The 12,333-nt window shown below is 42.2% G+C and overlaps 1 protein-coding gene across 1 annotated transcript in view; it reads left to right on the forward strand.

Annotated features, from left to right (window-relative positions):
* LOC115107679 (cyclin-dependent kinase 19-like) overlaps positions 1–12,333 on the forward strand; it is a 68,247-nt gene that overhangs the window by 18,336 nt on the left and 37,578 nt on the right. The window contains exon 3 of the mRNA XM_029631191.2: positions 12,177–12,287. Coding sequence (XP_029487051.1) covers positions 12,177–12,287 — 111 coding nt within the window. The remainder of the gene's footprint in view (positions 1–12,176; positions 12,288–12,333) is intronic.

The following is a 12,333-nucleotide window of genomic DNA, read 5'->3' on the forward strand; positions in this document are numbered from 1 at the left end:
CACACACACACACACACACACACACACTACATACTCAACTCCGTAGACATATCGCTGGATGGAGTTGAGTTTACTCAGCTAGTTTCCTGGTAAACCTGGTCATTATGTTCTTCTACTATCTGATCTCACATTATGTCTCCTACCCCTGGAAGCTGATAATAGCACATGATAACATTCATGTTCTCAAAGAATGCATCTAGATGGGTCTAGTTAGGTGAGGGAACCCCAGAAGGTGGACCCTAGCCCCGAAAGTCCAGGGAAGGGAACAGCTGTCAAGGAAAGGCGTCAGTCAGAGGCGCCAGAACTCAGTAGTGGAATACAGGTGAAGCCGGATGTGAGCAGTGCAACAGGAGGCTCTCACCATCAGACCAAAACACCTCGAGGGTCGCCAGCTGAAGTTAAGAGCCACAATAAATGGATTTTGCTCAAAGTCTCTCAGACCAGCTTCGCTTAAACAGAACAATAGACTCTTTGTGTCACCAACAATCCCCCGGTCGCCCACAAACTCTAACTGTGCTTAGAGTTTAACGTTTGGCCACATTCACGACTGACTTGAGGGAGGCTTTTCTGCCATGTGTTATTGGTTTTGTGCATTCAAATGGCTTGAGGATCTTTTGGACTTTTTCCGTGTTGGTATGTCCCTTCAGAAGTTGTGGAAAAATCATTACGTGCAAAATAGTTTAAGAACTGAATGTACTGTACCTTTTTGAAATTGATCGATCTTTCGAATGAATTTATTCAGGCTTTTACATAATGTGTTGGGTAATGTTTCCTCACCTGTAGTCGTTTTGGGGTAATGTGTTGACATGACACCAGATTACATGCATATTCATTGTATTGAATTAGGCAGGGCCCTGCAACTCATCTGGATCAAAGGATCCACATGTCACCATTGCACTGTGCACTGCCATTGAGCTGGTTGTTGAAAGAGAGCTTAAAGCAGCTGGTTGCGTAATGTATTCTAGACCAGTCAGGGGGGATTCAAGTTCAACCTCGCTCACCCCTTAAACCACTGTGACAAAGCAGACCATGTTCAGATAAAAGGCTTCAGAAAGTATACTGAGCTGTTGAGGCATGTACTAAATGAAGGCCTCAGAGTGTTGTGAGCCTTCCTAAAGAACAAATGCTCACTTTCACTCAGGTCAGTTTATAATTTTTTACAGTTGAGTAATTTATCTTATCCAGAGCAGCTTACAGTAGTGAGTACATGCATTATCCGTACTGGTCCCCCGAGGGAATTGAACCCACAACCTTGGCATTGCAAGCACCATGCTCTACCAATTGAGCCATATGTTACCTTTGTCTATGTAGTTGATGGGGTTTCTCAGTGAGTTCTCAGGCCTTTTTCGCTCACAACTTTTACTAGATACAGTAGTAGCATTGTATTAAACATATCTTTAGACGTGTCATTCTCTGTTCTCTCTCAAACTTAGTCAGTGTTGGAACATTCTCGGAATCAGGAGGGAATAAGCAGGACGTCCAGAATCCTCCAACCAGGATTTCTGGAAAACCATGGAATTTATTGAAAGTTCCCAGAATTTTGCAACCCTAAGGCCTAGTCAAATCAAATCAAATTGTATTCATCAAATGCTTCGTAAACAACTGGTGTGGACTAACAGTGAAATGCTTACTTAGGGCCCTTCCCAACAATGAAGAGAGATAGAAAATAGAGAAATATTAGAAAAGTAAAACACGTAATAATAAAAGTAATAATAGAAACACAATGAGTAACTATAACTTGGTTATATACAAGGGGTATCAGTACCGAGTCCATGTGCAGGGGTACGAGGTACTGAGGTAGATATGTACAGTGCCTTCAGAAAATATTTACACCCCTTTGACGTTTTCCAAAAAATATTGTGACACAAAGTGGGATCAAATGGATTTAATTGTAATTTTTTGTTTACGATTGATACAATATACTCTAATATCAAAGTGGAAGAAAAACATTTGTAAAACATTTATGAAAAATAAAACACTAATATATCTTCTTTACGTAAGCATTCAACACCCTTTGTCAATACTTGTTAGAATCATTGTTAGCAACGATTACAGCTGTGAGTCTTTCTGCCTTAGTCCCTAACAGCTTTCCATACCTGGATTGTGCAACGTTTGCCATGATTCTTTTCAAAATTATTCAAGCTCTTTTCAGGTCTCGCCATAGATTTTCAAGTAGATTTAAGTCAAAACTGTAACTCGGCAACTCAGGAACATTCACTGTCTTCTTGGTAACAACTCCAGGGTAGGTTTGGCCTTGTGTTTTAGGTGATTGTCTTGCTGAAAGTTGGATTCATCTCCCAGTGTCTGGTGGAAAGCAGATTGAACCAGGTTTTCCTCTAGGATTTTTCCTGTGCTTAGCTCCAATCTGTTTTTTTTAATACTTAAAACTCCCCAGTCCTTAACGATTACAAGCATACACATAACATCATGCAACCACCACTATGCTAGAAAATATGGAGTATGGTACTCAGTAAGGTCCATACAGAAATGTTTTTCGTGATCGGTGTGGAAGAACTTGACAGGCCTGCACAGAGCCCTGACCTCGACTCCATCAAACAGTTTTGGGATGAATTGGAGCGCAGACTGCGAGCAAGGCCTAATCGCCCAACATCAGTCCCCGACATCACTAATGCTCTTGTGGCTGAATGGAAGCAAGTCCCCAGAGCAATGTTTCAACATCTAGTGGAAAGCCTTCCACAAAGAGTGTAGGCTGTTTTACCCACATCAGGTGGTGCTCTCACGCATGGTCTAGTGTTGCTTGCCTCGAAGCGAGCAAAGAAGGCATTAAGCTCATCTGGTAGGCTCGTGTCTCTAGGCAGCTCGCGGCTGGGATTTCCTTTGTAATCTGTGATCATTTGCAAGCCCTGCCACATCTGACGAGGATTCGCTCTTAGTTCTGTATTGATGCTTTGCCTGTTTGATGGTTCATCGGAGGACATAGTGGGATTTCTTATAAGCGTCCGAGTTAGTGTCCTATTCCTTGAAAGCTGCAGCTCTAGCCTTTTAGCTCAGTATGGATGTTACCTGTTATCCATAGCTTCTTGTTGGGATATGTACTGTACATACGGTCGCTGTTGGGATGATGTCGTCGATGCACTTATTAATGAAGCCGTGACGTGATGATGTGGTATATTCCTCAATGCCATCAATGTCCTGGAACATATTCCAGTCTGTGTTAGTGAAACAGTCTTGTAGCTTAGCACCACTTCATCAGGCCACTTCCGTAATAAGCGGGTTACTGGTACTTCCTGAGTTTTTCCTTGTAAGCAGGAATCAAGAGGATAGAGTTACGGTCAGATTAGCCAAATGGAGGGCGAGGGAGCACTTTGTATGCGTCTCTGTGTGTGGAGTGACGCTGATCAAGAGTTTTTTCGCATCTAGTTCCACAGGTGACAAGCTGGTAGAAGGTAAAATGGATTTCAGTTTTCCTGCATTAAAATCACTGGCAACTAGGAGCGCTGCCTCTGGATGAGCATTTTGTTGTTTGCTTATGGCCCTATACAGATCATTGAGTGCGGTCTTAGTGCCAGCATCGTACCCCGCTGCACCTTTGTCCTCCACTCCTTCCAACAGTCGTTACATGGAGATTGAACACCAGCTGTTGTTGACAAAGAGACACACTCCGCCCCCCTTGAGCGTACCCAACACTGCCGGGGCATAGAAAAACTAGCTACAGTTGAAGTCGGAAGTTTACATACAGCTTAGCCAAATACATTTCAACTCAGTTTTTCACAATTCCTGACATTTAATCCTAGTATAAATGCCCTGTTTTAGGTCAGTTAGGATCCCCCACTTTATTTTAAGAATGTGAAACGCCAGAATAGTAGTAGAGAGAATGATATATTTCAGTTTTTATTTCTTTCATCACATTCCCAGTGAGTCAGAAGTTTACATGCACTCAATTAGTATTTGGTAGCATTGCCTTTAAATAGTTTAACTTGGGTCAAAAGTTTTGGGTTGCCTTCCAGAAGCTTCCCACAATAAGTTGGGTGATTTTTGGCCCTTTCCTCCTGACAGAGCTCATGTAACTGTGTCAGGTTTGTAGGCCTCCTTACTCACACACTCTTTTTCAGTTCTGCCCACAAATTGTCTATGGGATTGAGGTCAGGGCTTTGTGATGGCCACTCCAATACCTTGTCTTTGTTGTCCTTAAGCCATTTTGCGACAACTTTGGAAGTATGCTTGGGGTCATTGTCCATTTGGAAGATCCATTTGCGACCAAACTTTAACTTCCTGACCGATATCTTGAGATGTTGCTTCAATATATCCACATAATTTTTCTGCGTCTTGATGCCATCTATTTTGTGAAGTGCACCCATCCCTCCTGCAGCAAAGCACCCCCACAACATGATGCTGCCACCCCAAAGCTTCACGGTTGAGATGGTGTTTTTCGGCTTGCAAACCTCCCCCTTTTTCCTCCAAACATAACGATGGTCATTATGGCCAAACAGTTCTATTTTTGTTTCATCAGACCAGAGGACATTTCTACAACAAGTACGATATTTGTCTCCATGTGCAATTGCAAACCGTAGTCTGGCTTTTTTATGGCGGTTTTGGAGCAGTGGCTTCTTCCTTGCTGAGCGGCCTTTCAAGTTATGTCGATATAGGACTCATTTTACTGTGGATATAGATACTTTTGTACCTGTTTCCACCAGCATCTTCCCAATGTCCTTTGCTGTTGTTCTGCGATTGATTTGCACTGTTCGCACCAAAGTACGTTCATCTTTAGGAGACAGAACGCGTCTCCTTCCTGAGCGGTATGACGGCTGTGTGGTCCCATGGTGTTAATTCTTGTGTACTATTGTTTGTACAGATGAACGTGGTACCTTCAGGCATTTGGAAATGGCTCCCAAGGATGAACCAGACTTGTGGAGGTCTGCAATTGTTTTTCTGAGGTCTTGGCTGATTTCTTTTGATTTTCCCATGATGTCAAGCAAAGAGGCACTGAGTTTGAAGGTAGGCCTTGAAATACATCCACAGGTACACCTCCAATTGACTCAAATGATGTCCATTAGCCTATCAGAAGCTTCTAAAGCCATGACATCATTTTCTGTTCTTTTCCAAGCTGTTTAAAGGCACAGTCAACTTAGTGAATGTAAACTTCTGACCCACTGGAATTGTGATACAGTGAATTATAAGTGAAATAATCTGTCTGTAAACAATTGTTGAAAAATTACTTGTGTCATGCACTAAGTAGATGTCCTAACCGACTTGCCAAAACCATAGTTTGTTAACAAGACATTTGCGGAGTGGTTGAAAAACGAGTTTTAATGATTCCAACCTAAGTGTATGTAAACTTACGACTTCAACTGTTGATGTATATTATCAATGCCCATGTTCAATGTTCATGTTCAGTTCTTCAGATCCCGTTGATAGGAGAGTCTCGAACAGAGCTTGTCCAGTTTGTTCTCCAGTGTTTGTACATTCGTCAACAGAACAGAGGGTAGAGGCGGTTTATTTCTTTGCCGTTTCAGTTTCATCAGGGTGCCCACACTTCAGCCTCTATATTGTCGTCTCTTTTAAGTGTCAGGGATTAGGGCCTGGTCCGGGTTGAGCAGTATGTCCTGCGCCACTGACTCATTGAAGTCGAAATCTTCATCAAAATTCGAGGTTAATGATCACTGTTCTGATGTCCATAAATTCTTTTCGATCATAGGAACCGATGGCGGAAACATTATGTACAAAAAAAGTTCAGATCAGCACAGATCAACACAAAATATCAGAGTTGGTTAAATGATTAATTTTTTATTTGGTGTTTGGTGATAGACCTACTACCCATAAGTGGGCTATTACCGCTGTGGTGTGGCCTGAGGTTTGCCGGTGCTTATTATTTTGTCTGTGACTCATGCAGAAAATCGGAGCAATGTATTAGCAATGAAACACCAAACAGACTGTTATTGTGCAATTCTGGCATCCATTTCACCCAATCTATTTTGAGAATCTAAACTACCAGGTTTAGATTGTTGTTGGTCTAGTTTAGATTGACCATCAGCGGTTGAAACTATTTTGAAAATGCAGTTTCTGTCACACCCTGACCATAGTTTGCTTTGTATGTTTCTATGTTTTGGTTGGTCAGGGTGTGATCTGAGTGGGCATTCTATGTTGGATGTCTTGTTTGTCTATTTCTATGTCTGGCCTGATATGGTTCTCAATCAGAGGCAGGTGTTAGTCATTGTCTCTGATTGGGAACCATATTTAGGTAGCCTGGGTTTCACTGTGTGTTGGTGGGTGATTGTTCCTGTCTCTGTGTTTTGCACCAGATAGGGCTGTTTTTGGTTTTCCACGTTTTTGTTAGTTTATTCATGTCTAGTGTCTTTATTAAAGAACATGAATAACTACCACGCTGCGTTTTGGTCCGCCTCTACTTCACCTAAAGAAAACCGTTACAGTTTCCCTTGAAGCAAGTCCTGTTTTTAGTTTATTATCACCAAATGGCTTTTCTTTAAATACAATCAAGGGGACCAGGGTAAATGTCCTTCAGACAAAAACAATGACAACAGTGATTTGCACAACATTTATTTTCTTCCACGAAAACAAGAGGTGGGGTAAAGAAGGAATTGAGTGAGTGATTAATGAAAGATGAAGAGGTTACCCAACCATCTTCTTTATGTTGTAAAATACAACATTTAATAGGGGACAGGGAAAACGTGTGCCTCAGTACACAGAAACACCTGATACTGAATGTTCTGTGAATCCTATGGTCATCCAATGAATTAGGTCTGGGACCTGCCTCGGCTCAGTCTACGAGTAGTTCTGCTATTCACTCTGTCAACCAGCCAAAGTCAGCTATTCTTTCCGACCATTCTGATCACTGTGTAAACATTACCATGTTTTAGTTGTGTTTGCAGAGGGAGTGGGTTGGCAGGCACTCTCACTTGGTTGCCATGGATGAAATGACAGTCAGAAGCTAGGTTTCCATCCAAATTTTCATGTGAATATTCTAAAAGCCGCATAAAAACAATATGCACATTTTCCCACCAGTGCGTGATGATGTAGTGAACATAAAATACCTTTTGTGTTTAAAAACCCATGTAGCGAATAAAAAATACAACTTAATTGGGTTTCCATCGCATTTTCAACTCTACTGATGGCTTTCTCACCAAAATCTGCGTTATATTGCGAGTGTGCACTCTCTGGTATTGGCACGTGCGCTTCAGCCAACAGTGCTGTCTGCCGAGCCAGTTCCCAGACTTAATTCATTTGTTCATTTTTATTTGTCAAACTGCAGCCAAGCATCGATTATCATGTCACCAGAATAAGACCCTCGATATTTATTGGAAATGAGCATCAAGCTCATCACCTTGCACTCTCACCACCCTTTGAAGTTAATTATAATTGATTTCATCTGTAACCTAATAAATTGCATGCTTTCCCGATTAGTCATAGTGGGAGGACCACACAACATGTCATCTAGTGACTCAAAGTTTACTTCGATATCATGGTTATTATATAAATATTTACGCATAAAAGCGTTTAAACCGACATTTTTCGCATAATTCATTTTACCGTCACAAAAGAGCCCACCTTGTCTAGTGTATTTAGTTTTGTCGACATTTGGAAAGGTTACCGACATTTTTTTTGTTTCCATCAGGCCTGTCATGACATATGCTTTAGGTTAGTGACAGTGTGTCCATGCAGGGGAAGATCCTTAGTAATGTAAATAGATAAGGAAGACAGTTGTATAATTAAGCAATAACGCCCGAGGAGGTGTGGTATATGGCCAATATACCGCGGATAAGGGCTGTATCCAGGCATTCCGCAACACTACAAAGCCCTTATTCCTATTATAAACGGCTTACCAATGTAGTTAGATGTTTTGTCATAACCTTGGTATAGGGTCTGATATACCATGTGTGTCAACCAATCAGCATTCAGAGCTCTAACCACCCAGTTTATAAATGGAATTTTGTTTCATAAGAAGTTAATAAAGGAAAAAATAGAGAGAAGCTATTTTAATGATGATATATAAAAGCAAAGGAAATTCTAATTGAATTGCGCTCTGCTTCAGTATATAGCACACATAAACCACAACATGCATTCTTCAATGGCATTCTAATACGTGCCAAAGAAAACCTGCATGTGGGTATCTATTCTGTCAGAGAATATGCTGCTAGTAGCTACACTAATCTTCCCTGTGCCACAGACCATGGTTACTCAACGACACAGCTTCTAACAAAGTCAGCATGTTCTGGGCAACACAGAATAACAAGAGCAAATGTCTGGCGGCAGCTGAGCAGAGAGAGCAGAATGCTTGCCTTGCCTTTGTTCAGTCTCAGGGAAAAGCTTGGCATGCACATTTCCACACACAGAGCCGTAGTGTTTCACTTGGACCTGTAGTGGTTCTTGGTCCAAAACACACAGCAGCAGCCTGCCTGCTCTGGATTTATCGACCCAGTGCGCTGTAGCCGCATGAAGAACGCCAGCTCGTTAGTCAGTCCCGAGCTGCATCCCAAATGGCACCCATAGGGCTTTGGTCAAATATGTGTGCACTACAGGGAACGGTGTGCCATTTTGGAGACAGCTTTCTCCAGCCCAACTCAGGGAGACACTGTTTTCTTGTGGTTCCTCTCACTCTCTTATCCCCAGATTTGTGACTTGTTTTGACTCGTGCTCGATGAGTGTAATAGAAAACCCACATTGATCTAAAACCCTAAATGTGTATAATGTGGTAATGACTGCCAAGGCTTAAATGCCCATAGAAATAGACTGAATTGCAAGCTATTTAAGTTTCCAACTGTTATGTGGGGTTATATATATGAGCCAGGGGTCGTTAGTGAACTGAAAGCCGAGACCTCATGGGTCCAGGTTCATGTGGCCTCTTTAAAGGTGTATTGGCTGTCCTGACAACAGAGGCTGTGCTGACATTTGGCCCATATCCAGCCAGAGCTTTCCCTGTGAAGCTGTTGAAAAACATGACCCATTTTTCCCAGAACAGGCCACGAACAACTGCCCTGTTCTTATATTCTTGCCACATATTCACAATGAGGGTTCTGTGCAATGGTCATGGCCAAATTATGTTTAATGTCTTTTCTTTTCATGTCTTTTTTTTTTACATATGTTTGGCTGTTTCTGACAGACAAACAGGTTTGATAAGTAGATTTGAAACAGGAAACATATACATTGGGATGTACAGCACTTTCACAAAATATTGATTGCACAATACTTTTATGTTTTATGGATCTATCAGATATTGTGTGTAACCTTTATTTAACAAGGCAAGTCACTTAAGAACAAATGATTTTTTACAATGACGGTAGTCCATAAATCGTGACCTTTTGATGGTAATTGCTACAGTCGTTAATTGACACACTGGGTGTTATGTGGAGCAGAAAACCAGAATCTACATAGATATAATCTCATCTTGATCCCATGAAATGGCCGAGTCAGAGTTTTTATTTACTCAGTCCAGTAAAATGTCCCCTAGGGCAGCTGCAATCTTGCTTCCTGTGGACCAGAGAGAGAGTGAGTGGATTAAGGGCACCTGATCACGGCAGTGAGGTTTGACTGAGGTGATGCCCCCTGTAAAGGAACATGGGCCCTGACAGACAGAGACTGTCCTGATGACATGAAGTCTGTTTCACTACACTGGCTTTGCTCCTCTTCTCTGCTCTCAAATTCACTTGAGAGTGGAGTGATTCTACAAAGGATCCATCCCCTGTGATGGATTTACTGCAATAAGCTCATTGATTCTGTGTCAATGTGGAAGGAGTATTATACTGAAATGCTAAGCTGAAACAACAACACTGTTATTTTCAGTACTCTACTGTACAGTATAATATAATAGATCATATATGCCATTTAGCAAACACTTTTATCCAAACTACTTACAACCATGCATGCATACATTTTACATATGGGTGGTCCCAGGAATCAAACTCACTATCCTGGTGTTGCAAGCACCATGCTCTACCAACTGAGCTACATAGTCTGGCCTTCCCCCTGGATAAATACAATGTGCATCTTTGCATTTGCCATAACGAAATTACCTCTATACCTTTTGTAGAAGTCATGTGACTGCACGGGATCCCTGTTTGTTAGTTTAGCCGATTATAAAGAGTGCATACTGCTGAACGCCGACCGTTGTGGGGTACTACGAGAAAGCAGTTATACCAGAATTGGTCTGGTGTGGGTGGCCAGTCCTTGTGGCTCTGTGATTCCAGTCAGTGTGGCCAGCATCACAGAGGCAGGGGTCTGCCTGTAGTATGCCTGTAAACCCAGGGCTTATTAGCACAATGCCGTGTCATAGCCCAGGGATTAGCTTGTTATTAAACACTAACCTCAATAACCCCCTCCTCATTTCCCCCATCCAAAGCCCAAATCAAACTTGCGGCATATACAATCACAGCATTATTCCCCCTGCTCTGTCTCTGCCCCTCCCCCTCACTTTTCAAGCTTCTTACTACAGTACTAGCCTGCCTTGCGGGTAGAACCGAGGGGGGAGACAGGCTGTGTGTGTGCATGGTTGTGTGCGTGTGATATAGTACATTGTCAATGCAGAGAGCCACTCCCCCTGGCTGTAACCCTGTCTGTCCTTGTCGGCGGACACTCTGAAATTACAGCCAACTGTGCCCTAGCTCGAGCCAACGCCCTGGCTGCATGTTTAGTGTACGGTGTCGTCAGGATCGCAGGGAGGGACACTCACAGAGAGGTATTCTTCCATGGGATTTCAGGTCAGGTGACAGTATGAGTGAATAATTCATTACGGCCCGTTTCAGCTCTTTCCCAACAAAGCCACACACACACACACACACACAGAGAGATCGTAGTCTATCTAAAGGGCTCGATTGATTATGGATTCAGTTGTGCCTCCGCTGACAAAACAAGCGGGGAGAGGATGAACATGAAGAGAAACAGCTGATAGTGTGGGAGTATAATGTCTTTATCTTAGTGCAGTAATACAGAGTCCTTAGTGTGTAGAAATATAATGTATTGATGTTAATACAGTATAGTGAAGGCAGACTGTAGTGGCGTGCCTCTCAGCCTCAGCTGTGCAGGGGCTATGTGTTGCCTGCCACGCTGATGTTGGAACATCTGCTTTGGGCCCATTGGTATGACACACAAGGTTTCAGTGGAGAAACTAAAGCACACAGCGCAGGTGGGAGCATCTTATGTAATAAATCCATGGAAACACAGCTGGGCTGGCTGCATAGCCTGATGGTCCATCTGTCTGCTGGTGCAGAGGGCTGGAGTGAGATGGAGAGTTCATAACGACAACAACAACAACTACAACACGAGTTCCCACTTCATGTGATTAGAGTAGTGTGGAAATCCCTCATGATTTGTGAGGAAACTATTATGGGCATGGATAATTCAATATCTAGATATCCGAATGGAGGTTCATATTTGATTACTTGAGGGAGTGTTCATTTTTGGAGGCCTTTTTTAACAATGGAAAAGCTTTGTCTAAATGAAATGAAATGATCCTTGTGACATTTTAACCTACAATGATATCATGACATTTAAAAAAATAAAAACAAATTATGTACCTGTAGTTTTTATAACGGTGCGTTGCGCTACTTCTGCGCATTTAGCCATCAAAGGCCCTGACATCGGTATGCTATTTCCCCCACTTGAAATGGCAATTACTGGTGCTCACCTAATGGAGTTTCCACAATACCTGACATAGATCAATGTAGAACTCACCCCAGAAAATGTTTTTGTAACAGAATCAGTTCTATCATGGTGAAAAACAGACTCCTCTTTAGCTGTTGTTGCTGTTAGCCAAACTACCGGAGAAAAGTAACATGTCGGCTGTCCGGCATGTACATTTGCGTCGTTCTGATTGGTCAAATGAATAGTGGTATTTTGAAACAAAAATGTCATTTAGACTATCCTGATGTTTCATGATATTATTAAAATAGTACAATTATTTCAAATGCCCATCCCTAGAGGACTCTTCCTTTTAGTTTCGTTTTCCATATGCTGCCAATCTTTATCTGACATGTTGATGTGAGGATAAGACATGAGAGATGTGTGGCACATAGCCTCCAGTACAGCATGTACAAAATTGTTATATTTAATGCAGTGTAATTGTTTCCAACTTCGTGTCAGAATTCTGCAAATAAACTGAATGACTCTTGTCCCAGTTCAATAATTCAGAAGGTGTTAATTAATTGCATTGAAAGAGGTGTTTTTTTCTGTTGGAGATTTATGGAAGCTCTTGCTGTGTGTTGCAGCTGTTACGAGAACTGAAACACCCCAACGTGATCGCCCTGCAGAAAGTGTTCCTGTCTCACAGTGACAGAAAGGTGTGGCTCCTCTTTGACTATGCTGAGCACGACCTCTGGGTAAGTGTTTCATCACAACTGCCAGTCAGAAGACCAGTTTTAGGTT

The sequence above is a fragment of the Oncorhynchus nerka genome, linkage group LG24 (assembly GCF_034236695.1).
Source record: "Oncorhynchus nerka isolate Pitt River linkage group LG24, Oner_Uvic_2.0, whole genome shotgun sequence".
Lineage (NCBI taxonomy): Eukaryota > Metazoa > Chordata > Actinopteri > Salmoniformes > Salmonidae > Oncorhynchus > Oncorhynchus nerka.